The sequence below is a fragment of the Eumetopias jubatus genome, unplaced genomic scaffold, assembly GCF_037043125.1.
Source record: "Eumetopias jubatus isolate StellerSeaLion01/CBP00866 unplaced genomic scaffold, mEumJub1_p1.0 scaffold_9, whole genome shotgun sequence".
Taxonomy (NCBI): Eukaryota; Metazoa; Chordata; class Mammalia; order Carnivora; family Otariidae; genus Eumetopias; species Eumetopias jubatus.
In genome coordinates, this window is record NW_028274815.1 from 114,780,168 (window position 1) to 114,807,831 (window position 27,664).

At 53.1% G+C, this 27,664-nt stretch overlaps 1 protein-coding gene across 8 annotated transcripts in view; it reads right to left on the reverse strand.

Annotated features, from left to right (window-relative positions):
* Window positions 1-27,664, reverse strand: part of NOL4L (nucleolar protein 4 like) — a 129,577-nt gene that overhangs the window by 75,728 nt on the left and 26,185 nt on the right. For 7 of the 8 annotated variants that reach the window (XR_003611622.2, XR_003611619.2, XR_003611620.2 and 4 more), the window contains exon 2: window positions 4,290-4,445. Coding sequence is in view for 4 of the 8 variants with exons in the window: in XM_028118884.2 (XP_027974685.1) it covers window positions 4,290-4,445 (156 nt within the window). In the remaining 4 variants the exon portion in view is untranslated. Of the gene's footprint in view, window positions 1-4,289; window positions 4,446-12,440; window positions 12,553-27,664 lie in introns of those variants that run through there. The other variant, XM_088026747.1, reaches the window with a different exon arrangement.

Consider the following 27,664-nt stretch of genomic DNA (forward strand, 5'->3'; position numbering starts at 1 on the left):
AGAAATCATTTCTCCAGCGCTCAAGGAGAGCCTTCCTGGTCTGGGTGCTCTGGTGAGGGTGGCCTGCAGCAGGGGCAGAGGCCCTACTCACCACCTGACCACCGAGGGTACAGGTGCAATTCCCAGAGAGGGCCCAGCCCAGGCGGCCCTGGCTCTCCTGGCCTTGGCAGGGATCCCAGCAGTACGCAAAGCTGGCTAGCGGGCCATGGGGCAGAGAGCACTGGGAGCACACCTTCTGGCCCTGGGTCCCACACAGGGGGAGGTGGGGTGGACTCAAGAAGGCTAGGTGAGAAGTCCTTGCAAGCCCTGCCCTGGGTGGCTGGCATGTCTGCAGCCTCACAAAAAACTCCATGGGGAGTCAGTGAAGTGCAGAGTCCAGCGCAGCTCCATGCTGCTGCAGAGGGGTCCGCACAGAGGAGAGGCAGGCCTTCAGCCTTCACTCTCCTGGCTTGTCCACAGGAGAGATGGGACCTCCATTTCTGTTCCACTACACAGATGCCCAGGGCCACAGGACCCCAGGATGAGCTGATAGAAGGAGCACAATCCTCGCTTATGCTCTAGTCAATAGGATGGTGGTTTTCAGATAGTTTTGGAGCTCCAGACACAGTTCTGGAAATAGTCCCTTATGCTGAAGCCCCAAATGTGAAACAGATAAAGATAGAGCTGCCGTGTTTAAGGAAGGGAAGCCCCAGGACCCCTGCCCCCACCCAGCTTCCCTCAGGGGCCTGCTGCCTTGCACTTGGGGCCTCCTGCCTGGATACTGAGACCTTTCACATTTTTCCCAGTGGTAAAATGAAGGGAGAATTCACCGGCAGGGAGAGCAGAAGCTATGTGCAGAGTCGTTGACTTGTAAGGCCCCATTTTCACTCCCCAGCTCAGGGGCCGACAAGGACAGATGAGGCCAGTTGGGGAGATTTTCACCACTTTACGAGACCCTCCTGCTGCCCTGAGGTGGATTAGCACATGGTGGGCCTGGAGAAGCTGCTGACCACATCCGGCCCCAACTCCAAAGTGGTCTGGGCAGCCGGATCCAGACTCTGGAGCTCCATCTAGCCTACTGGCACCCTGGGAGACAGGAAGGAAGCAAAGAGCTTGCTCCAAACCCAGATGGGTACAGATGCCAGAAAATCCCCCTTGAAAAAGGACCATCCTCTGAGTGGGATCAGGGAACTTTGTACAACCATTTGGAACGCTTCCCAGACCCCGGGACATGGGCAAGTCCTCCTGTGGATCCTCTGGATCCTCTGGTCACACTGCATCAGAGGCAAAGTAAGGCAGGGACTTACTGCCCCAAATGGGAATCCCCTGCATTGTCCGTTATAAATGGCCATCTATCCCTGGCTCATATATCTTCAGTTTCAGAAAACTCATTACCTGCTCTCTCTGATCTATTGCTGGATAGTGGTGGGTGCTAGAAGCTTCTTTTTCCCACAGAAGAATGTGCCTCCTTTAATGCCCTTGAACAAGTCTGCCCATCTCCCTTCCAGCCCCCTGCTTCCTACAGGCACCCCAGGCCTGTAAGAATCTGGAAGGTCCCAGGTGCTCTAGAGATGGCAAGGCAGTTCCAGGATTCAGGCCTGGCAAAACACACAGAGCCAGGTCCAAAACCCCCCAGCCAGGGGCCGATGCAAACCCCACAGTGCCAGGCTGTGCCTCTCTGCAGCCGTCAGCACAGAGTTTCCTTGGGGGCTCTTTCCCAGGCACGGATGGGACTGAAGAGAGAGGCTTGGGTTGAGGAAAATGGGAGCAGATGAAAAGAAGGGGGACAAAAGCATCCAGGCACCACCCCCACCCCCAAAAAAGGAAAAGGGTGGCAAGAGAAGGGTGACAGATGGGGAAGAGGAGGGGGAAGGGAGAGGAGGCACACCGGGGAGGAGGGAGGTGCAGCAGCCCCCTTGGCCTTCACACCCACTGCAGGAGGGCCCTGGCCTGCTCCACTCAGCCTTGGCCCTGCGGCTGAAATTCCAGCTCTGTGCGCAGCCCAGCTGGCCCGCTGCCAGTCATGTGCCAGCTCCAGGCTGGGCAGCGGGAAGTGGGGCACGCGGCGGGCATATGGACGAGAAGCCAGGAAGTGCAGAGCAAAGGGCTGGACGTCCGCTTGGCCCAGGGACACAGAGGCTGGCGGGATAGCCCAGCCCTGCCTTCTCTACAGCGTGGAGGCTGCAGACCCGGCCTTCAATACCCAGGGAGGGGCACTGGGGTGGCTCAGTCGATTAAGCCTATGACTCGTGGCTCAGGTCATGATCTGGGGGTTGGGCTCAGGGCTCCTCCTCACTCAGCAGGGAGTCGCTTGAGATCCTCTCCCTCTGCCCCCCCCGCCCCCCGCTTGTTTTCTCTCTCAAATAAATAAATCTTAAAATAAATAAATACATACATACCCTGGGAGTGCCTGTGGTGTGAGCCTCAGTGCTGGACATCAAGGGGACCAGGGAAGTCATGTGGTCTGGCTGGCCCAAGCCCATTTACCTTGACCACAGCAAGTCATTGGGCTTACTAGCTGACCACAGGGGGGTTTGTAGAGAGGGAGGATGGGTGGTGGTCAGGGCACGGGCTCTGGGGCCAGCAGCCTGGCTCTGAAAACCAGTGGGGTGACCTCAAAGCACGTTATGTGTCCCTCTGAACCTCAGTTTCCTCACCTGTAAAATGGAGAACACAGGAGCCCCTGCTTCATATATACACCTTTCGTCCACGTGAAGGCTCAGAGAGCTGGTGCCCAGGAGGTGCTGAGCTGCCCAGCACTGGCAGACTGAATGCTGAAAAAATGGGCTGGGTCTCATGAATACCCAGGGGCCACAAAGGCTCTGGCGTGGGTGCCTCTCCCTTCATCTATGACCCTCTGGTGGGAATACCCTCAGAACTCCCTTTCCCAACACACATTACTGAGAAGCAGGAGGGGTGGGGCAGGTGGTATAATCATCTCGTGGCTCCCTCAGCCCAAACCCTCATCTTCTGCGGTCCTTGGGCACATGGGTCCATCTGTAAGACTCATTTAGGGCAAAGGCTATCTTCTGGGGACAAGGACAAACCAGATGGTTGGAATTTTTAAAAATCAGGCCACATGGGAAAATCATAGACTTATACAGGTCACCTCCACAGCAGTCCAAGGGTATTTGTAGGAAGAACTTGGGGGTAGAGGTGGGGGTGGGGTTGGAGTTCACAGCTGCCTTGGGTGGGGAAGCCAGGTCAGAGGGGCAGCTCTCTAAGAAGCCAGAGAGAGGGTCAACACAGAGGGGGCATGAGGACACCAGCTGACTGCCATTTAAGTGTTACGTGACCTTAGACAGGTAGATCAACTCTTTGGGTCTCGGTTTCCTTAACTGCAAAATGGGACCATGGTGCCTCCATCACAAGACTGCTCGGAGGCTCGAATGAATGTAGCGTGCTTGGCTTTACTGGTTTAGTGGTGGGTCCGGGTTCAGAGCTGTGCCTGAGCCATGGCAATGGCAGTCAACAGGGTGTTGGGACCAGAACACAAGTAGGCCCCTCCTGCTCTGGCCACCGTCTCCTCTACCTCCCCATGTGTGATGCTTCCAACCCCTAGATTGTTGTCTCTGCTCCCTTCTGCCCACCCAAGCTTGGGACGCCTATGCCATCTTCCCCACAAATCTGCCCCCCCCCAGCTTAGCACTAACTGCCAGCGTCCGGAGGTGCCTCTGCAAAATTCCCTGGGGGTTCTTGTTCCCTCAAAGCTAGTCTTGGAGCCATTTCTAGTTCTCGTGTCTTGGTTTTGCTCTCAGCCTCCCCACCCCAGGTCGAATTGTGATCTCCCTGAAGGTAGGCCCCATGTCCTCAGACTTCCCCTGGGGAACTTCCAGTCCTGACTTCACAGGGGCGGGTAGAGGACTGAATGAACTCAGACACAGGAAGCATTTAGGGCAGACCTGGCACACAGTAAACGCCATGGAAGCATTCGCTCTTTCGATCCTTATTATCTGGCCACCCCCACCCCCACAGTCCCAGAGCAGGCTGCAAGGGGCTGGGGGGAGGGGACAAGTGAAGCAGAAACGGGCAAGAGGAGGGCTTTGCTCCTGCCCTCAACCTTCTCCTTCCCTCCCTCACTCCCTTCACCCTGCTTCTCCTTTGTGCTCAGACCCCAGAACCCGCCCCCTCGCTCCCCCCCTTGAGCCATCTCTGGCTGCCGTGCCCTTGCCCTGTGCCCCCCTGGGTCCCCAAAGGCCGTTTCATCACGCCTCAGCTCCCTGCCCTGCCCCCGCCCAACATGTGCGGAGCCCGTGGCCTCCTGCCAAGGCCTGGGGCTGCCCGCAGAGGCCCAGAGACAGACATCTCACCGCTCGGTAGGTTTTCTTCTGCCCAGCGTGCTTGGGGGCTTTGCCTGGCTCCGCCGAGCTCTCCACGTGCATCGAGTAGATGATGTCAAAGAAATCTTCCACCACAGCGACCCGCTTCAGAGAGATGCCCTCCGGCTCCGACAGGCCATCTGCCCCCTGCGACAGGGGGGACAAGCTGTGTCAGTGCTGGGGATGACGGCGGCCGGCCGAGAGCTGGGCCCCAGGCCTGGCAAAGGGTCGGGGGGGGGGGCGGGGGCAGGGACGATGCTGCTCCCTGACCTCCAGTGGTAGGTCTGGGGGGCCGGGGGTGGGAGGAGCCTGCTGAGAGGGCCCCAGGGATGGGGGCCCCAGAGTCAGGGGGGCTGCTGCTACTAAATTCCCCAGAAACAATGGGCAGGGAGCGACAACGAAAATACAAATTAAAAAACCAAGAGGCTCCATGTTCACAATTTCAGACAGATTGTGCCAGACTCAGGCGGGGAGCTCTCGCATCACATGCTGTGCCAAGACCATCCTGGAAGTCTCTGGGGAGGGGGGGGTGCTAAATAGATGCAGCCCCATCAGGAGCTCACCAATTAGCAGTAACCTTTCACTGTGGTCCTGGGCTGGGGTCCCAGGGGAATGGCTCGGATCACCTGGGTGACTCCTGCCTCCACCCTGGCCTTTCTGAAAAGCTTGTCACCACTGCCCGCCCTCCCTACTCCAGCAGCTGAGCGCCAGCAACAGACCCGGGCCCTTTGTGTCTGGAGACACAGAGAAGAACAGACACAAGGCCACGTGGAGATGGCAGGGCCTCGTGAGCAGGGTGGCCATGGACCCCCGAGCCTCGCATCAGGCTGGCATGAGTGCTGTCTGCTGGTCCTGAAAAGGCGCGCCGGGATTGAGATGGGGTCCTGCTGCTGGGCAGACACCTGCCCGACTCCCACTAGCAGGGCTGGGAGGGAGCAGGGAGACTGCAGGGCATGAGGCTGGGGGATGTGGCCAGGGCCCTCAGGAAGCAGGCTGCTCGGCAGGTCTTTATTCATAGGGCACAGGAGACACACAGACTCAGGGACACCCTGCTCTCAGCCATCATCTCCCTAAGGGGAGACTTGGAGAAGTCCGGGGGGCTTCAACGATGAAGAGCAAGCAGGCGTGTGTGTGTGTGTGTGTGTGTGTGTCTGTGTGTGTGTGTGAGTGCGTCGGGGGAGGACTGGGGGGAAAGGAGGCGGGCTTTTCTCTAAAAGTGTCCAAAACACAAATCTCCCAGAGAAATCTTTCCTAAAAGATCTTGCTCATGGCTCAAGAACGTCAGCTCTAGGAGGGCGTGGGCTTCGTGTGTTGGCTCAAGGCTGCCTCCCTAGCACCTAGAACAATGCCTGATACTTAACAGGCTCAAAAAATAACTACCAAACGATTGACTGCTTATAAGCGGCAGGCAGGTGGGGTAGTTTAGACATACTCTTCCTCGGTCTGCATGGGGCCCATCGTTGAAGTGGCTTTGTGGCCCTGAGCAGTTATTTTGCTTCTCTAATCCTCAGGTCCTTTACCTGGAAAATGGGGCTAACAGAAGCAGCTTTCCTATAGCTACAAAGAGGAATAAAGGAGATACCCATGCAGCACTTAGCAGCAAGCCCAGCCCATAGGAACTGCTGGATAAGTATTATAATTACGAAGTGCTTTGTTGTTTGCAAAGTTTCCCCCAGCCATGATAGGGCTGAACGTCGCAACCGGAGGGGTTGTTAGGGTCAGGACCTGCCTGTGGTATAGGGGCTGGTAAATGGTAGAGCTGGTTTAGGATCTCAGTCTTTGTAGTCCAAGGAAAAGAGAGGTGGTGCTAAATGGGACACCTGCTCACAGAACATGCTGGCCATAGACAGGGTTTGGTTTCATCTAGCAACTCTCCCAACATGCCATGATGGGTGAACAGGGCTGTCTTTCTGCCAGTGGCCCGCCTGAGAGCAGATGGGCATCTGGAGTGGAGGGTGCCAAATCCTAGAGCTAGTAGGCAGCATCCGTCAGGGGTGACCTCACTGGCCCCGTACAGACCCTCTTGCCAATGGCTTCCTTCCTAGTCAGGATCCATTTCAATGGGGACTTCTCAGATAGCATGCATCTGGGGGTGTGTGTGAGTGCGTGCGTGCGCGTGCGTGCACACTGTGTAGGAGTTGCTGCCTGCTGGTCCTGCTTCCTTGCTGTGAGACTGTGGGCAAACTCTTCAGCCTCCCTGAGCTTCACTTACGAGATGAGCTGTAAAATTCCATGACTGTTCTGTTCTTAAACTTTCTCAGGAGTTACCGTTACCTCTTTCCTGGAGGTATCTGAAGTCCCCTCTGAAGTCCTGGGCTGTCTATAAACAGGGCTCATTACTGACAAACTGGTGCATTAGCTGACTTGTAACTACCCACCATTTTAGGGGATCCTCAAATACTGCTGTGACAGAGTTGGATGGGACAAATATTATGACAGCCCAGTTAAAATGTACTTCTAACCAGAGTTTCATGTTGGCAAAAACTAACAAAAGGATCGGAAGAATAAAAATGTAACTGGGTTTCTATTTCTTGATCTGGGTGGTGGTTTTACAGGTGTGTTCCGTTTATAAAAAGCCATTAATCTGAACACTTTACAATCTGTGTACTTCTCTGTATGTCTGTTAAGCTTTAATTTAAAAAGTATCTTAGGGGCGCCTGGGTGGCTCAGCCAGTTGAGCATCCAACTCTTGATTACGGCTCAGGTCATGGTCTCTGGGTCGTGGGGTTGAGCCCTGCATTGGACTCCATGCTTGGTGCGGAGTCTGCTTGTCCCTCTCCCTCCCTCCCTCCCCTGCGGCTTGCATGCACGCTCTCGTGCTCTCTCAAATAAATAAATAAAATCTTTTTAAAAAATATATTTTTAAGAAGTATAATGAGGTGGGTAGTTCCACAACATTTTGATAATCTGAATCTAGAGGCTTAATAATGGGTCTAACTGCTTAAAAGTGACTAGACCTCTCTGTTCATAAAACTGTTTCAAGCCAGAACACAGATACTTCTGGAAAAGGGAGATAAAATTTGGTGGGAGGGAATAGAGAAAGAAAATAATTTGATGAAAGACAATATTTTAGGTAGGTGAAATGGGAAGTGTCCCCTAACCAGCTTGGTAACCTTGGGCAGGTCACTTCTTGACCTTTTTTTTTTTAAGTAATCTCTACACGCAACTTGGGGCTTGAACTCACAACCCTGAGATCAAGAGTCACACGCTCCACCAAATGAGCCAGCCAGGTGCCCCACTTCTTGACCTCTTGAAACTCAGTTCCCTCACCTGTAAAATGGGCCAAAAAAGTCCTAGTTGGCTCTTCCAAGGATTAGGTTAAGAGTGTATGTCAGACATCTGGTTTATAAATGTTCATCTCTTCCCTTTGGACCCTGAATTTGGACATTTTGTGTTTAGGAATCTGCTCTTAGCTCCTGCCCTTCTGATCCATTCAGGTTACAGCACAGGTCCCCCAAGCTAATACCCACCATCAGAGGAGATGCTTAATTCCTAAGTAACACACTAAGGCTGTCACACAAGCTTGACAAAAATTTTCCTAAAGTCAAGGTGTAACTAACCAACCCAGATGAAACAACAAACTATACTGCCCAGTGCCAGGCCTCTGTCCCAACCTCCCACTTCCATTCTAAGGCAGACATCGGTCCCCACCAGCTTTGTACCCAGTCCAATGTGACTATAAAATTATCCCAGAGATACTCTTCGGGGATCATTTTTAGTAGCTCCCTCTTTAAAAATCTATTGTGATCTCCCCTGATGTTCAAACCTGGATCCTATAATTGGTCTATCTCAGCTGCAGAGATGTACACAGGAAAGGAGCGGGCTTGTAGCAAACCCAATTCAAACCACACAAGGTCTGCAGAGCCACACCTTGAACTGTCCTCTGGTGAGCTGTGGCCACCTGGACACCATGTGTGCTACACCCTTAGGGAAGAACACCAGGATATCTGTCTGTCCTTCAAGGAGAACCCTGGGAAGAGAACAAAGGGATCCCATGGCAGTCACGTGTGACAGACATCTTGCCATGCCCTGCATCCACAGAGGTAACAACTTTCATGCTAAGTGCTGCAGGAGAGGCATGCCTTCCTTAGCTGAGAATCCAGACACAGTGCTATAAGGCAAGAGCTGCTAAATAAAGGAGCAGAAAGCACCTTCCCCATAGCCTTGGGATGCCCCTGCCAACCACTTCTGCTTTGTACCCAAATTAGTTTAATCTGATCCATGGCCCTAAGCAAGCTGGGCCTTGGTTTGACAAAGAAAGCTCAGTCCATTTATAGGCTGAGGGAAGAGGGGGCCTAGAGCCTCCTGACTAACCCCAGCTTCCTGGGAACGCCAACCAGGAGTGATGGAACGGAACCCTGAAGCACCCCAAGGGAAAAGCTATGAGAAATACATGGTCAGTTGTGCAGGACCAACCTCTGGGGCCTTCCTGCTTGGGGAGGAATATTGCCATGGCAACACACTACATCCTTTCGAACCAGCCAACTCCAAAACAGCCAGCGAGACGTAGGCCAACAAAACCAGACATGGCAAGAGTTTTAAAAATTTCATGGAGTTTTAAAATTTTCATACTACCTTTCTTGGACATCACCATCTTCCTTTAAACCAGCCCATCTGGATTCTAAACTAAAGGCCAGGTTGCAAGTTATTGAGAAAAATCACCAAATGTCTATTTATATACTGCTCATGTTTCACAATATTTAGAACGGTGGTCCCAAAGTGTGGTCCCTAGACCATTAGAGTCGGCATCACCTGGGAACTGGATAGAAATGCAAATCCTCAGGCCCCACCTCAGACCCACCAAATCTCACTCTCTGGGGGTTTGACTAGGGCCCCCCCCCCCAGATGATTCGCCCGCACCACAGATTTTGAGAACTGCTGATTAGAATGTCTCCATGACTCAGATAGGGAGGTAACTAGTAAAGGAAACTGGCATTGGCTCGTTAAATATATACTTGCTCTGTGCTTCTAGGCCTAATATGTTAATATTTTGTTCTCCTTCACTGAAGGCCAATTTTCCTAATGGTGGGAACAAAAGAACCTTATTGGGCAACATTAGTATAAATTCAAAACGCCTGCCCAATGACTTAACGTACATTATGGATAGAAAGGGCAAGAGCGCTCAGCAACCTGACCTCAGATTTAAGTCCTCCCTGGCAAAGTTAATTAATACTTAAGCAGGTCGTCCCTTGACAGGTCTCTTCTGGCTTCCTCAGTTTCCTCAAACTGAGTGCTCAGCCAAGGAGGATTGTGACACCCAGGGCTGCAGACCTGGACGAGGGAGATGGGCAGATCTGGCCAGGCCATTAGACAGGCTCCTGCCTGGGTGGGCTCCCTCAGGTGAGCTACTGAATCTGACTGAACCTTGCCTGTCTTCCCCCTAAGCCAATTAAATAGACCCCCATCCAACTGCTAAGGGATTTCAGTTCCGTCATTTCCATTGGAACTTCCAAGTCACTTGCTGGTAATAAGTTATACACTTAGCAAGGTGGGCTCACCATTTCAGGCCACCAGGGTGCCAGTTAGTGCCCCCCCCACCACAATATTAGCAGCATATGCCTTCCAGCAACAATGAGGCCTTGATTGACAGGATGTGGCTAAATAGCAGGGACATTGCTCAACTGGGTTCCTACGGTAGAGGAAGAAACCACACAGAAAGTCCTTAGGATGTGCCCTTTTGGTGCATTTCAGATCCAGCTCTTGATAAGGGGTAAAAATCAACAAGACTGCCATCAGAGGAGAAAGTCAGTCAGCAGAACCCACCCCTGGGGAGACATACCTTCGGCTAACCATTTACAATGGACTTCAGGGGGCTGATTGCACAGGCACATGTGAGGATGCCCCTCCATCCTATCTGGGCCAGCCCGCTAAATGGCTGCCATTACAGACAAAAGTTACTGCAAATATCAGGGGCATGCTACTTCCAGCTTCTGGAACTGTGGCTGTCCCTCCTGTCCCTCAAACCACACTTTAATAAATTCAGACAGGACTGAGGTTTTGCAAGTGCAGCATACCAGTTTTTGGGGGTTTCTTACAAAGTCTCCTTCCAGCTCCTGGCAGGGCTGGAAGAAGACCCAAGGAGAGGAGTCAGCCTCCTAAGAAGAAAACCAGAATGAAGACCCGCACCCAAGTATCAAGAAATTTCCTCCTCAGAATCCCCAAGAAAAGCTGGTCATCATTCGTAAAGACAGGCAATCAGGTATTGAGGGGAGGGTATTGCCTAAATAGAACAAGGATGGTATTTGAATAGCTCTCAGTTATAAATACTACCTACCGTGCACTGGAAACCAAAACCAAAACCAAGCAAACAAGAAAACAACCTTCCGAAACAGAGATCTGCACCAGAATTTTAGGACCCATAGTAGCCATGAGCTCTGGAGGCCGGGATGGGTGAGGGAGGAGACCACACCCCCGATAAATAAATAAATACATAAACAAGGCGCTGAGGACTCAGTGCAGCACCTGCCTCTTCACCCCTGTGCACAATCTCCAACTGTTAGCGCGGAGCCGCCACCGCGGCGCACCTGCCATCTGGAACAGGCCTCACATATTCCAAGTCCTCCTTTCTGCTTCGCTGAACCTCCATCTTCTTTCAAATCACGCTGGGGACCGAAATGCACACCCCGGGCCACAGAAAGGTGCCTGGGATCAGCCCCCGAACGACAGCGCTACCTTTGAGGGATGCCATATCCTTCAAGCAGCTCTGAATATATTTTTTTCTTTTTCCTTTCCTTTTTTTTTTTTTTTTGGTTAGCTCTGGAATATCTGGAAAGGATAGGGGGAAGGGTGGGAAGAGAAAGGGGTGCAGGGGGCCCAAGTGTCCCCCTTTTGGCAAGAGAGGGCAATGACCCCAGTTTAAGGGATGAAGAGAGGGGGGAGCACCGAAGGGCACTGTCAGGCAGGACAGCGTCAGGGGACCTGGCTGGGGGTTGTGGCCTGGGGGTGTCCACGAGGCGCACGTGCCCTAGGGGTGAAGTCACAGGCCTGAGGACAATCCAGCCCTGAGCCTGGCCAAAGGGCTGGCCTGCCTGAGCCTCAGTCTTCTCCTGTGTTGAGGTGACACAGTGTGACAGGACGGCTGTGGGAACCCCAGTGGTGCACAAATAGGGCCCACTCTGGGCGAGACACCCATAAATGACCTTTGTCGCTACTACTCTGAAGGGGCGCGCTCCAGGACTCTGGGGACCCGCCTCCCTCGGGAGCCGTGGCCAAGGACAGGGAATGGGGTCGCTGAGGGGGGGGGGGCTTCTAGGCGGAAGGGGACGGCCCTGAGCCACGCAGGCCCTGCGGGCGGGTCCCTCCGGGGCGGCGGCGGGCGGCCGGGCGCGCTAACGAGCGGAGGCCCCAGGTGCGGGCCCCACCCTGCGCTAGGGTGGGGGGTAAGGGGGAGCTGGAGGGGGAGGGGAGGGCCCGCGCGCTAATGACTGTTGACAGCGCGCGCAGGGGCTGGTCGGGCCGCGCGCGCCGCTGACAGCTGCTCGGGCGGGGGGCGGGGCGCGGGGCGGGGGTGAGGCTGCTCTCGCTCCCCCCACGGCGCACGCGCGTGCGCCTCGGCGGGGAGGGGCGGGGAGAAGCGGGGAGGAGCGGGGAGGTGCGCGCGCGCCGGGCCCGGGTTCGGAGGGCCTGCTGGAGCGGCTCGCGCGGGCTCCTCGCGGGCAGGCAGGTAATGAGAGTAACCATGGCAACCCACCAGAGGAAGTGTATTCTGCAGGAGACGTTAATCCCCTCTCCCCGGAGCTGGGACAGCCTGACTTTCCATTCTCACACAGTAATTAGATACCAGCTGTCAGTGCAGGGGGGACAGCTCCGCGGCTGCAGCCCTGCTTGTGGGGGGGGGTCGCACAAAGGGGGCGGGGGGGACGCAGGGAGGAGGGCGTTAAAGACACAGGGACGCTTTCCGGCGGTGGGCCAGGGCGGCGCGCCTCCCCCAGTCCGCAGCCTCCAGGCGCGCGTCCGCTCACCTGGAGACCCCGCCCGCGCGGGGCCCCGCCCACTCCACACGCACCTGCTGCGCGCCCGCGCGCCCGCCTGCCCGCCCTCGCGTTCCCCTCTCCCAGCCCCGCCTCCCCACTCTCCGCGCACCTGCCCTGCGCCCGCCTACCCCCCACCCTCCCGCCCCCCCCCCCCAGGGACGCTGCCCACCTGTCCTTTGTGCGGGCCGGTACCATTCGATCTGGCCAGCTCCCCTTCAGGGAGCGCCCGCTGTGTGCCAGGCGCTGTGCCAAGCCTGATCTGTGTAATCCTCACAGACCCTGTGTGGTAGGAGCCTCTGCTGTTCCCCGCCCAAGGCGCAGTGGGGTGTGGCCGTTTGCCCAGGGTCACGCAGAATTGAACCCCATCCCGATGCCCATTTCACCATCAAGCTACAACGCCTCCCCATTGCATCCACATCCGTTATAGCTGGGGGGGGAGGGGGGCTCCCAACCGCTCAGGGAGACAAAACAGTCACACTGGTAGCTGGCATCATGGTGCACTTACTGTGTGCCAAACATTCACTGCCTCATTTCACTTTCCCAGCAGCTCTGGGAGGTTAATTACCCCCATCTCAGAGGTGAGGAAACTGAGGCACAGAAAGCTGAGGCGACTTGCCCACAGTCAAAAGTGGCAGAGCTGGGATTCAAACCCAGGCAGTCAGACCCCAGGATCCATGCCCCCAGGTACAGGGCACTATTAACTCCATCCCCAGGTTCCTGGTGGCTGGAATCCAGCCCAGGTCTCTCACTGTTCAGCCCACCCACATCCCACATCAGGGAGGAGCCATACCTGAAAAACCTAAGAAATTCCTAGGCCTAAAGCCACTGTCACATCCCTAATTTCTGTCAGGTCTCCCAGAAACCCTTGCTCTCAGCATGGGTAGCCACTTGGAAATCATTCTAGACCAGCCTCTCCATTTCCCAGGTAGGAAAACCAAGACCACCTAGGCCAAAGTCTAGCCCAAGGAGGAGATAGGCTGGTCAAGCCTTTGGGGAGACTTCAGTCCCCAAAGGCCCCAGCTGTACTTCCCTGATGTGCCCACCCCAGATCTGATTCTGAGGTGCTGAGAAGCAGAGCAGGCTCCTGTCCGCAGTGGCAGCCGGTGTCTGGGGCTGGAGGAGGCTATCTGATCCCTTCCCCACTGCCCCGGCCATGACCTCCTCCCTCCCTCCATCTCTCCCTCCTCCCTCCTGGCCAGAGTAGCCAGCACCCTGGGCTGCAGCTGAGAACCCTGCGTTCCCCAACCTGGCCCACATTCCTGTGGGAGGAGGGGCAGGGGGAGGCTGGGCCAAGGGCTTTAGGGACAGGGGTACCCCTGGGTCCACCCCACCCTGTGCAGGCCAAGGCAGGGCTGCCTCCAGCCTCACCGTTTCCTGCCTCCGCTCTCCCCATCTCTCAGTAGCAGAGCTGCCTAAATTTGGCTCCAGGAGGGAATGGGGGAGGCGGCAGCAGGCGGGTGCTGTCAGAGGCCAGGGCGCAGCTCCCTGTCTAGCCGGCTGGCATTTTTGCTGTCTGGAGGAGGGCAGGGGGGCCCAGCAGCTCTCTCTGGGAAAGGGAGATGTTCGTACCTTCTGACATGCTCTGAGTAATGTGCAAACGACATACAAACTGAGCTTCAAATCAGCATCCTAGCCAGGGAACAGCTTGGGTGCTGCTTTTGGGATGAGAACAGAAGGACCAGTGGCCCAATCCCTGGGGGCTCCAGCGGGGGCTGAGTGGAGGGGTACAAGAGTGTCCAGGGCTGGGAGTTGGGAGATGTGGTTTTTCTCCAGGTATAGCTTTGGGGCTTCAGATCAGCGGCTGGACCTTCTGGGTCCCAGCCTGAGGACACAGCCCTGGCTTTCTCTGCCTGCTCTGGCATAGTGCTTGGCACACCCTGTCACGTGGTCAAGTACATGAATTCTACAACCACTTTGCGCAGGTTTGAACCCTGACTCTCCATGAGCCAACTGCGTGAATTCCTCAACAGGATACCCAGGCAAACAGGTAGTGAGATTGGGCATCCCTTTTAGTACAGTTGCTTCCCTTCCCTGGAAGTCGGGCAGGGGGCATAGCCTGAAGGAACACAGGCTTTGGAACCAGACCTAGATTCCAGATGTGGCTCAGCTGGCAAGGCTCTGTGGGTCTCATTGCCCTTATCTGGGAAATGGGTTCAGGGTCAGGATCCCAAGATCAGTTGTGATGTTCCTGGGAGGGCCCGGCACACAGTGGGCACCCCAGAAATCTTCCCACTGGCCTAGTCTCATTGTTCTCCGCATTCATTCGACTACTTGCCCTGTCTTATTCTCGTCTTCCCTCTCCTCTTTGCTCTCTGGCCTGGTTTTTCTCTTGTCTCTAGGAAGTTACACATTTCTTGCAGTCTCTCTTCTCCCTTTCTCCCCACTTGTCTTAGTGACCTCAGGCAAGTCATTGCCTCTCAGAGTCTCAGTCCGCACATCTGCTAAATGGGGGTCACGGGAGGTAGATGAGGAGCTCCGTCTGGGATCTGGGGCCCCGTAGCACCTGATAGGTGGCAGCTCTTCTTTACAAGGCCTCCACCTCCCCACCAATCATCCCAAATGACCAGGAGGGGTGGGCTGTGCCCCCAGCTCTATCGGGTACAGGGCGTTGGGGCCCTGCTTCTCGGTAACTCTGTTTAACCCCAGATAACTGCTCTCCTGCCCCTCGGCCGGGGCTGATATGAGCTGAATCCAACTTCCTGCCACCCAAAAGCCACTTCCTGCCAAACTCAAGCTGATACCAGAAGAACTTGTTTTCTGTGCACAGAGCAGTCCTTGGTGGGGCAGCCACCCGCCTGCCTGCCCCGGGTGTGAACATTTTTTCCATTTGCCTGTCTGCCTGGTGGGGCTGGGTGGGGGAGGATGGGGACTCTGCCCTCTTCACCTCTGAGCCTGCCCGACCTGTCCCGCCACAGTAGCCTCCAGTCCTGCCAGTCCAGCCATCCCTGACAGGGTGCCAAGTGTCCCCATGGGTCCCGACAGACATGTGAAGGCAGTGATATACAGTCCGACAGAGTCACACAGCCATGGGGCATTTGGGCAAGGACTCCAGGAGACAAGTGTGTGACACCGTCAGGCACAGTCACTTGAACTCAGTCATCAGATAGAGCCACATTCAGAATCCCACAGTTATACCCAGTCTCAGAGCCACTCATACACATGCACACAGATAGGAAGCTCCCACGGAGCTCCCCACACTTGCCCCGCACCCCCCTTCCAGATGTGTTCACTGATTCAACAAACAGTCTTTGAGGATCTGCTCTGTGCCAGGCCTTGGGTAACCCATAGTAAGAATTATGGGAATAGTAACAAATAATTAGCTGACCGGTGGCTCTGCCTCAGTTTACTTATCTGTGAAAGGGGGAAAAGAGCCCTACCCCACAGGGCTTTTGGGAGCTAAAGCATGCAAAGCCCCTGAGCCGTCACCCCAAGTGACCAGGAGGAGTGGGCTGTGCCCTCAGACTCAGAGAACACCATCTAAGTCAGGCTATCTTAGTTAGCCAGGAGCATCCTGTGCCCAGTACCATGCTGAGATCCCATGTACATTATCTCCTGCATCCTGGTCCGAGCCCTGGCGGCTAAGGTCATTGTTCCTGTTTTTGCAGAATAGGAAACTGAGGCTCAGGGGAGAGCCCCAGAGTTCCTTAGGGTGCCCCCATTGACCTTGTCCCCTGCCATACTCTCACTTTCCTGCTCCAGCCTGTCCCACGACCTGCCTGTGCCCCTACCCACACACACTGTTGCCTCTGCCTGGAATGTCTTTGCCATCTGTTTTGGCATGACCAGCTCCTTCTGAACTGCCTACTTACACAGCAAGTCCCAAAAGCCCATGTCAGCCCCTGTTCGCTTCCCTCAAAACACTTATCATTTGGGAAAGAGTAAACCCCACTGGACATTAAGGGCCATGACCAAGGACCATTTTGTCCCATCCTCTGGCACATAGTAGGTGCCCCACAACTTCAGAACTCAATGAGTCATTGAAGTAGCCTTCTCTTCACAGCTACTGAGGACAGAGCCTGGAATCAAACCCAGAATACTCCGAAGCTGGAGCTCATTTCTATGCTACACCACCAGCAGGCGCTTAATAACTGAATGAATGAATGAATGAATGCATGAGTGAAACCAAGATCTTGGGATCCCAGTACAGTGCTCCCCAGGCTAAGCCTTCTTCATTTCATGGCAGTGGGGACAGGAGCCAAGCTCCAGCCGCCTTGGATGGTGGCAGGGCTGACGGGCCGCCCGAAGCCGGCTGTCAGGAGCTCGTCTGGCCACAGCCGCCAGCAGGGAAGACCAGCTGGCGGGGCAGGGTCCATCGGCCCAGGCCTGGAATCTGAGCCGCCCTGAGAGGCCCAGCTTCTCTCCAGGCCCCCACAAACTGGCCTTTGTTCCCCAGGCCAGCCGAGACCCAGCAGCTTGGGCTTTCTCTCTGCCCGCGGCACCCGCGCTGAGCCGGCGGGGTAAATGGGCCAGCCTCCCCTCTGTCCATGCCCAGGACGTCGCTTCAGGACTAAATGGAGATGTAATTTTCTATACAAATCCATGACAATTTAGATGGAGTGATTGTAATTGGCTTTTCAATGGGGGTTTTGTCCAGCGCTGGTGGCTAGAACTGGGTGGCCTGTTTAAGGCAGGCTCCATTTAAATGACAATAAAGCAATAATATTGAGGACTTGTACAGTGCCCAGAGCCCCTCCTGGGCCCAAGTGGAGCCTCATGTTTATGGATCTGGTCCTTCCCCGGGACTGTCTGGACAACTGGGTGGGGGGAGCACCGAGCCTGGGAGAGGGGCTGCTGCATCTTTGAACTTCCAGGCACAGCTCTGGGATGGCTGGGGCAGGGTCCCAGGTCCACCACTTACGTACTCCCTCCTCTATTACACACTCAGTAACTGGCGCCTGGGGGCTGTCTGTTCTTCCAGGTGTTGGGGGTGCCAAGATACAGAAAAGCCTCCAGGTGGATCAGAGGGAGGAGGCTCCAATGGCTAGCACAGCGTGATGTTTGCGAGCATGACCTAGAGCCAGACAGCACGGGTTCAAATCACACTCCTGAGCTTCACTGAGTTACTTAACCTCTCTGTGCCTCTGTTTCCCCAGCCATAAAATGGAGTTGTGATGAAAGTTACTGTGAGGTGGAAACACCTGGGTAGGCCTCAGCTACGTGCCTGGCCTGTGGGAGACACTGTATGTACGTTATTGCCCTTGTTCATTAAAACCTCCAGCTCTGGGGTCAGATTTGCTGGGTGACGGTGGGCGCGTGACTTAACCCCTTTCAAGCACGTGGCTTCTCTTTAAGGTGGGGCTTTTAGGGGAGCCGACCCCACAGGGTCGTGAGGATTTAAGGAGAGAATGCAGGAGAGCGCTTAGCACAGGGCCCATGCTAGCTCCATAAACATCAGCGATAAACATTAGCTCTCTTCACCGTGAGGCTCCTTGGCCTTGAGGAGCTCGCCATCCAGTGATAATTATAATGTTGAGTGTGGGAGACAGAGAGAAAAGAAAGCTCACAGGAAGCTGGGATGGAGCAGTTTCCCCCACCTGGCAGGGGACGGACCCGGAGGGAATGATCCTGAGGGGCCTCAGGAACAGGCTGGGGCGTGGAGCTGTGTTAAAGAAGGAAGAAGGCTTCACCGAGGAGGATGACCTCGGGCTGGGCCTTGAAAGATGAGTGGCATTTTTGCCAACAGAAAGGGTAGATACTAGTGCTGGGCCCTGTGGCTACAGAGTCCCAGGTGGACCCTGCGGCCCTGCCTCCCAAACAGGTGATTCATACCTGAGGGGAAAGCTGAGGTGGGCAAGATGTGAGTGGGGGGGGCGGCGGTCAGGGAGGCCCTTCTGAAAGGGGGAAACAGCATGTTTCCCTTCTGGAAAGCCTCTAGGGAGGGGAAACAGCATGTGCAAAGGCGGGGGGGGGGGGGCGTCTGCGGCAGTGGGGAGCTGAGAGCGGGGAAACCCTACAACGTGGCTGGAGAGATGGGACAGGGTTTGTGGCTTCCCTCACAGTGAAACAGGCAGCCACGGAGGGATCTTAAGCAGGCAGGTGACACCATCCAAACTGTATTTTTCTCAGGATCCCTCTGGCTGCTTGTGGAAAATGGGCTGCAGAGAGGAAAGGGTAAGAGGGAAGGCGGGGAGACCATGGAGAAGCCATTGGTCACTGCGGGAGGGAAGTGGCTGGATCCAGGAAGGGGCAGCACTCAGGGACTGGTGGATGGATCACGGGTGGGCAGAGCTGGGTGCGGGGCTGTGTGCTGCTGGTACAGAAGCAGGGCTGGTGGAAGGAGATGAGAGAAGAGAGGTGAGGGCGGTCTCCCACCTCCTCACGCCAGGCTAAGGTTCTTGGGCTTTTTTCCTAAAGGCAGCAGGGAGCCAACATGGTTTTTCTCCAGGCAGGGAAAGACCATGCTGAGATTTGTGCTTTTGAAAGATCATTCTGGCTGCAGGGTGGAGGGGTGGGAGGTGGTGGGTGGGTGAGGCTGGAGGGAAGAAGGCAGGGAGGGAGAGTGGTGGGTGAGGACTCAGAGGCCTCAACAGGCATGCTGGCCATTGCCCAACTCCAGAAACAACACACTTCTTCCTCAGAGAGGTCTAAAACCTAGTCCTAGGTCACAGAGCTTGTTGAGAGAGATGGGATACCACCCCAGAGCCCAGTGCTCTTTTTCCTTTTGGCATCATCTGCCTTGGTTGCCAATAAAATCGATCACAAATAGTGCTTCATCCTCACTGTCAGGTATAGAGCCCTTACTATGAGTCCAGGAGGTGAGTACTATTATTGTTCCCATTTACAGATGAGAAAGCCAAGGCTCTGAGAGGCTAAGTCACTTGCCCAAGGGCACCCAAGCTGGGAATGGAGAGCCAGACTCAGACCCTGGCACTCTGACTCCAGACCCACAGACCAGATGTCCTAACCAGGCCACAGGCCAAATGAGGCCTATGGACATATTTTGGGGGGCATGCAGAGATTTATCACAATTTCAAATTTATTGCTATACTTAAAAATTAGTAAATTTCATGGACGGAGAAACCCTGAACTTTGGATGGAACCTCCTGATGTTGACAGCCTCAGGACCCAATCCTTGAAGCTCGTCCATCTTGTAGCCTCCAGGGGAGGTCAAACCTCCAGCCTGGGGCTCTCGTCTGCCTCCATATGGCTAGCTGGACAAATCTGAAAGCAAGTGAGTAGGGCCCCTCTGGAGGGCCAGGGAAAAGCATCGATCCATCCATCCATCCATCCATCCATCCATCCATCCATCCATCCAACAAGTGTTTGCACCACCACCACCCACTCCACTGCCCAGCTAGCCACCAACTCTCCTGAATCAGAAACCACCTCCATCCCCACTCACTCAGGCCAAACCCTGGAGTCCTCCTGGATTCCTGCTTTCTCTCACGTGCCACCAGGCCCATCCCATCCCCCAGCAAATCCTGTTCACTCTACCTTTAAACTATAGCTAGAATCCAAGTGCTTCCTACCAGTTCCCCTGCTCCTGACCTCCGGTCCCAGGGCCTGTGGGGCACCAGGGAGGGGCATACACTGGCACTCCAGGGGCCCTGCAGCCTAGCTTCTGCCTCCCCACTCTGGGTCTCCGTCGCTTCCTCTGTAGGAAGAGTGAGATAAAGCGGGTCATTTTGACTCCTGTTATCCTTTTGTCCAGATTCTGGAGCCGGACACTTCATGTTAAAATCCTGATTCCTGGGGGCGCCTGGGTGGCTCAGTCATTAAGCGTCTGCCTTTGGCTCGGGTCGTGGTCCCAGGGTCCTGGGTTTGAGCCCTGCATCAGGCTCCCTGCTCCACGGGAAGCCTGCTTCTCCCTCTCCCACCACCCCTGCTTGTGTTCCCTCTCTCGCTGTCTCTCTCTCTGTCAAATAAACAAACAAACAAATAAATAAAATCCTGATTCCTTTCTGGCATTGGGAGGGCACCCTGGGGGCAGGTCAGAAGTTCTCTGGGATGGAGGCTGTCTTGTTTACCACTGACTGGATCCTCAGTATCTACTAGAGCCTGGCACAGAGTAGGTGCTCAGGAAACATTTATTGAATGAATAAAGGAATGAATGAACCCCTGACTCACTTGCAGAGGGCCTTAATTTTCCCATCTGAGAAACAGAGTAATCTAATGCCTGGACTTCCTTCTTGTAAAAGTTAACATTTATTGAGCATTTACTCTGTACTGTCACTGGGTAAGCGCTTTACATATAATAACTCGTTTACTTTTTTTAAAAAATTTTTTAAAGTAACCTCTACACCCATTGTGGGGCTTGAACTTACAGACCCCATCAGGAGTTGCATGCTCTACCGACAGAGCCAGCCAGGCACCCACTCATTTACTCTTCACTGTAACCCTAGGAAATATGAACAACTCCTTTTTATGGTTGCAGAAACTAAAGCTCAGAGAGGTTAAGTGGCATGACCAAGGTCACACAGCTCATCAGTGGTTGGGCAAGAGACCAACCCAGGCAGCCTGACCTCAGAACTCTCATTCTTAAACACTGTTCCAGACTGCTTTCAAGACGAAAGGAGGTTTGGGAAATCCTGCTCCAAGGAGGTAGCCCAAATTGCAGATGGGGGACTATGCTGGGCGGGGCATAATTCCATGGCTCCCTACTGCTGGTCAAATAATACCCAACACCCACATCTGGACATAAGGCCCCTGGAAGTAGCTCCAGCTGCATCTCCTCCTCACTCAGGCCCCCGTACAAACCTGACACACCAGCCGTCCTAGCTGCTTCTCTTCCCCATTAGACCAGGGGCAGTCCTGCCTCTGTGCCTGGACATCCACGGTTTCCTCTGCCTGAAATGCCATCACCTGGCTCCTGAGCCATCCCTCCTCTGAGTTTCATTCCAGTGCCCTTCTACCCACTCCCCCGTGAAGACTTCCCTGATCCCTCACCATATTTCTTGCCTTTGATGTCTTCTAGCACTCTGCCAACCAGGATAATAGAGTTAGTGTATTTTGACATGCCAGGAGGTACTATCCACAATGTCATTTTACAAATGAGGAAACGGAGGCACTGAGAAGGGAAGTGAGTTGCCCAAAGTGACATGGGGCAGAATCAGGACTGAACCCACATTTACCTGACCCAAAGCTAGACCCCTGAGCCCCTGAGTCAGACCACATCTCCTGAAGTCTGTCTTTGAGACTTCGCTGCCTTGCTTACGAGGAGGGACACAGCCTGAGAGCAAAGGCCACTTCGCACTTCTGGGGACAGTGCCAAGCATACCATAGTTGCTCCTTCCAGACTCCCTAGTGACCGGCCAGCCTCAGCCTTCTGCTTGAGTAAGTGTGGTCTTAGAAAGAGATGTGCCAGGCACCACATGCAGAGTCTGCGTTCCTCCAGGAGTCCCTTTGGAAGGGGTTCGAGGTGCTCTGAAGGCACAGGGAGGATCGGATGGTGGGAAGTCAGGAGGCTCAGGAGGTGGACAGACCATATGATGTTAGATCATTGTAAAGCGAGGATTTAAATCTGACCATGAGAGTCACTGTGAGGGGATGCCAGTGCCAGTATATAGTGAGCACTCAGTATATAGTAGCCATGGTTATTCACTAAATGGTTCATATTCTAGACTTTGCTGCCAGGAGTGGAGGGACTATTAAAGACCAAAAAACATATCCCCTCAGACCCAGCAATTCTACTCCTTGATATAAACTCACATGTGTATGGAATGGCCATCAATAGTCAAGGATGTTCACTGAAGTATTTTTGTGAGAGGAAAATACTGGAAACAACCTAAATGTCCATTAGCAGAGGACCATGTAAATAAATTATGGTATATGCACAAAAGCAAATACTATGCAGCTGTAAAAAAGAATAAGAAAGTTCTTTATGTTCTGACCTACTTATGCACTGACAGTACATAGATTTACTGTTTAACGGAAAAACAACCTGAAGAATGTAAGGGCTAAAACTATAAAACTCCGAGAAGAAAACATAGGGATAAATCTTCATGTCGTTGGATTAAGCAATGGTTTCTTAGGTATGACACCAAAAGTGCAAGAAAAAGTAGGCAAGTTGGATTTCATAAAAATAAAAACTCTGGCACTCCCAAGGACACCATGAAGAAAATGAAAAGAGGGACGACTGGCTGGCTCAGTCAGTGCAGCACATAACTCTTGATCTGGGGGTTGTGAGTTCGAGCCCCATGTTGTGCATAGGGCTTACTTTAAAAAAAAAAGAAAGAAAGAAAACGAAAAGAGAATCACAGACTGGAAGAAAATACTTGCAAATCGTACATCTGATACGGACTTTTATCTACAATATATAAAGAAGCCTTATAACTCAATAACAAAACAACAAATAATACAATTAAAAATGGTCAAAGGATTTAAATAGGACATTCCTGCAAAGATATGCAAATGGCCAATGAACAAATGAAAAGATGCTCAATATCATTAATCATCAGGGACATGCAACTCCAAACCACAATGAGATATCACCTCACACACGCTTAGGATGGCCCTCATCAAAAAGATAGTGTTGGCGAGGATGTGGGAAAATCGGAAGCCTCATAATCTACTGGTAGGATTGTAAAATGGTGTGACCCCTTTGGGAAACAGTCTCGCAGCTCCTCAAAAGGTTAAACATAGAATTACCATATGATCCAGCTGTTCCACTCCTAGGTGGTAGAGAATTGAAAGCATATACCCAAAAACTTGTACGTGACTATTTGGAGCAGCATTATTCATAATAGCCCACACGTGGAAACGACCCAAATGTAAATCAACTGTTGGACAGATAAATAAAAGGTGGTATGTCCATAACATGGAATATTATTTGGTAATAAAAAGAATGAGATACACGCTATAACATGGGCACATCTTGAAAAAACTATACTAAGTGAAAGTAGTCAGCCACAAAAGACCACATATTATATGATTCCATGTATAGGAAGTGTCCAGAGCAGGCAAATCTACAGAGAAAGAAGCAGATTAGTGGTTGCCCAAGACTGGGGGGTAGGGGAATCAGGGAGAAGTGAAGAGCGACTGCTAATGAGTATGGAGTTTCTTTTGGGGTGATGAAAATATTCTAAAATTTATTGTGGTGATGGGTGCACAACTCTGAATATACCAAAATCCACTGAATTGTATTTTATTTTATTTTTTTAAGATTTTATTTATTTATTTGAGAGAGAGGGAGAGCACAAGCAGGGGGAGCGGCAGGCAGAGAGAAAGGGAGAAGCAGGCTCCCCGCTGAGCAGGGAGCCCGACGTGGGACTCGATCCCAGGACCCCGAGATCATGACCTGAGCCTAGGGCAGATGGTTAATTGACTGGGCCACCCAGGTGCCCTGAATTGTATTTTAAATGGGTGAGTTGTGTGGTATGTGAATCATATCTCAATAAAGCCATTATAAGAAAAAAAGCAACCTACATATTTGCACAACATATTTTGTGTAAAAATAGAAAGAAACCCCACAAATATATGTGCATATGTATTTATATATATGTATAAAATATCTCTGGAAGGATACCCAAGAAATAATAATGGTTGCCCCCGGGGAGAGGAGTTTGGTGGCTGGCAGACAGGGCTAGGAAGGAGACTGTTTTTCACTATACATTTGTACCTGATGATTTTTTTTTTTTTAAGGGATGAGATTCTATTACTTTTACAAAATGTTATACTTTAAAACAACAACCAAACAAACATCCAGTGGTTTATTACTGGCCCTCAGCCAGAGGATGGGTTGGGCCAGGCAGCTCTGAACACAGGACATGGAGAGGGAAACCCAAACTGACAGTTTTCCAAGCCTCACTAACGTCACCCTCTTATTCCTCACACAAGCCCTGCCAGAAGGTTTCAGCACCAGCCCTGTTTCCACCAGCAAATCCTGTGGCTCCTCCTTCAACCAAGCCTAGAACCTGCCCACTTATCACCCTGCATGGGCACCATTCGGGCCCAGGCTGCCATCCCCTCTTGCCTGGCGCACTTGGATCATGGCACCAGCCTACTCCCAGCTTCCACCCTTCCACCTCCACACAGATCTGTCCTTGCCACTCACCCCCACACCCTGGGCACCAGCCCACTGACCTCCTCACTGTTACTCACACTTCCTAGGTACTACACCTGCCTCAGGGCCTTTGCACTTGCTCTGCTCTCTGCCTAGATACTCTGCCATCAGATACCCACATGGAGCCTCCCTCACCTCCAACATGTCTCCGCTCTAATCTCGCCTCAAAAGGAGGCCTACCCAGACCTCGCTATCTCAAATAGCAGCTCCTAGCCAATCTCCTTTCCCTACTTTATTTTTCTACATAGTACCTGACATATTTAATATTTACATTTGCTTGTTTGTGACCTGGGTCCCAACCCCCAAATGTAGGCTCCATGGAAGGAAGAATTCTTTCTTTCCCCAGCACCAAAAACAATGCACATTGTAGGTGCTCAAAAATATTTGTTGAAATAAAACTGGGTCCTAAGAAACTGTCATAGATCAGTGGTTAAGGGCACATGCTGACTAAATGTAATGTGGTATCTTGATTGGGATCCTGGAACAGAAAACAGACGTTAAGGAAAAACTAGTGAAATCTGAAAAAAGGATGAGTTTGGTTCCTAGTGATGTACCTGTGTCGGTTCCTCAGCTGTGACAAACGTACCATCATAATGTCAAACGTTAACAAGATGGGAAACTGGGTGAGGGTTATACAGGAACTCTCTGGACTATCTTTGCATCTTTTCCATAAACCTAAAATTGTTCTGAAATAAACGGTTTATATAAAATTTTTAAATGTGTCGAATGAAAGCACAAATGTACAAACTGAGGCCCAAATGTGCAGGCACTTGCCACAGCCACGCAGCCAATGAAAACCAGTGACCTGTGGGCAGAGAGACCCAGCAAACAGGCCCCAAGAGAAGGAGGCTACTATCACTGGGGATCCATTTGTTTTGCAACAAAGGGGTCAACGTTATATTGAGGGAGGGTGTTTTTCTTTCCAAATCCCTCAAGAGGCTCAGACATTTCGCTGAGAATCCATGCCTGGCCCTACAGAGCTCAGAAGTCAGGCACACTGAAATAGCCACCTCCCCAGAAAATTGTCCTTTCCTCCTGGGTCCCCAGGAGGCCCAAACAGCTTCTCCAAATCATGATAATGTTTGCTAAGGCCTTTCTTGGGTCCGTAGCTCAGGATCTCAAGCTGGGTCATATAAACCAGGGTAGGGGACAAGGAGGGGACTAAGAAAGAACAAGAGTGGTCTAGGCAGGGAAGAGAAAAGGGACGACTCAATACTGAGCGCCTACTAGGAGCTGCCATGGGACAAGACATTTTAGGCCTATGTGACCTCACTCCAGGCTCCCAGCCCCACAAGGCTGATTTGGTTACTCCCATTTCAGCAGTGAGGAAACAAATGATTGGAAAAGGATGCAGTCAGGGCGTGATGGAGCAGCTGCACGGGGACTCCATCTCCTGGGCCTCATCCTGAACCTCTCTCCCCACCCTCCCCGAACTCCAGCCATGCCTGCCAAATGCTGCCTCCTGCCACCTGGCCTTGGCCCACGTTGTACCCTCTGCCTGAAACACTCTTTTTTCCCCTATTACTAAGCTAACTTCTCCTTGGCTTTGAGGCTTCGGCTCAAGTATTACTGCCTGTTATGGGCTGAGCTGTGTCCCCCCCGGCCCCAACTCCTCCCCACTGCAAATTCCTATGTTGAATCCTACCCTGTATCTCAGAGTGTGACTGTAGGGAGACAGGGTTTTTAGAGAAGGAATTGAGTTAAATGAGGTTATTAGGGTGGGCCTAACCCAATGTGACTGGTATCCTTTTAAGAGGAGGAGATGAAGACACAGAGACACAGGGTGGGAAGCCCAGGTGAAGACACAGGAAGACAGCCACCTGCAAGCCAAGGAGGCAAGCCTCACGAGAAACCAACCTCCAACAACTTGATCTTGGATTTACAGCCTCCAGAACTGTGAGGAAATAAATCTCTGATGTTCGAGCCCCCAGGCTGCGGAACTTTAGATGGCAGCCCTGGCAAATGAATCGATTGCCTCAGAGAAGCCCTCCCTGGATGCCCACCCCCCCCCCCCCATCACCATGCACAGGTCCGGCCCTTGTGAGCACCGTTCCCTTCATGGTACCTCTCACAATGGCGGCACTGTGTGTGTGTGTGACAGTGTAGTCAGTGGCCATCTCTCCTGGTAGATGGTGACCATTGCGAGGGCACAGACGGGGCCGGCCATGGTCTCGGCCAGGGCCTAGCACGGTGCCTGCACACAGTAGGCGCTCCATGAGCAGGTGCTGAAGGAGTAAAGGACAAGCAAAGTTCCACGGCCGTGGGGCGTTTTCTTGCCTTTCTTTGTGCCTGTTTCCCTGATCATGAAACAGCAAGTCCAAGGCTTCTGGAACTTTTAAACTTCGTTCCTCTTCTGAAGCAAATATTAATTTATGGAGTGGGGGCCTTCCCTGGGACCCCTCTGCTCTGCCGGGCTTGGTTTTGCCCAGTGACTTTTTTTTTATTAAAAAAAATTTTTTTTAAGATTTATTTATTTATTTGACACAGAGAGACACAGCGAGAGAGGGAACACAAGGGGGGGAGTGGGAGAGGGAGAAGCAGGCTTCCCGCGGAGCAGGGAGCCTGATACGGGGCTCGATCCCAGGACCCTGGGATCATGACCTGGGCAGACGCTTAACGACCGAGATCAAGGCAGACGCTTAACGACTGAGCCACCCAGGCGCCTCAGCCCAGCGACTTTAAATCAAATCCTTGCTAAAAAAATGTAAAATTAATTTCCAGAGTCAGCAAAAGGTGCCTCACCCTCTGCTACCTGTCCCTGTGTCTCCTTGAATTCTGTTCTTCCTGCTCCCCAGGTCTGGTTCAGCTTCCTGCTCCTTCCAGTTCTCTGGGGTACATCCAAAAACCTCCCTCCCCAAAAAGCTCACCCTCAGAGAACGTGGAGACATGAACTGGAGGCTCAGAAAGGGAAAGACAGTGGCCCAAAGTCACACAGCCAGGCAGGGACTGGTACCTCTGTGAACCTCTGTTCAGGGCCCAGTTCCATCTCATGGGGCATCAGCTGTGGTAACTGCCCACAAAAGCGTCCTCTGCCCTGGGGAAATTACCCTATCCCCTCCATTCACCCGACCCAGCAAGTCTGCTCTGGACAGAGAAGGGACTGGCCAGAGTCAGCCTCAGGCACAGCAGATGTCCCGGGGCACGGAGAGAACGTGGCCTGCCCAAGGCCACACAGGCTGGAAAGAGTGGGGCCAGAGAGCAGGAAGTCCCAGAGCCCGGGCTGCAGACCACACGGCCATCCTGCCCTGGTCGCTCTAGCTGTACAACTCTGCACGAGCTGGGTTATGGGATATTGATTCAGCTCATGCTGCAGGCTGGAGCGGGGGATCTTAGGACTCGGGCAGACCTGAGTTCAAATCTAGCCATGTGATCTTGGGCAAGGGACTCCATGG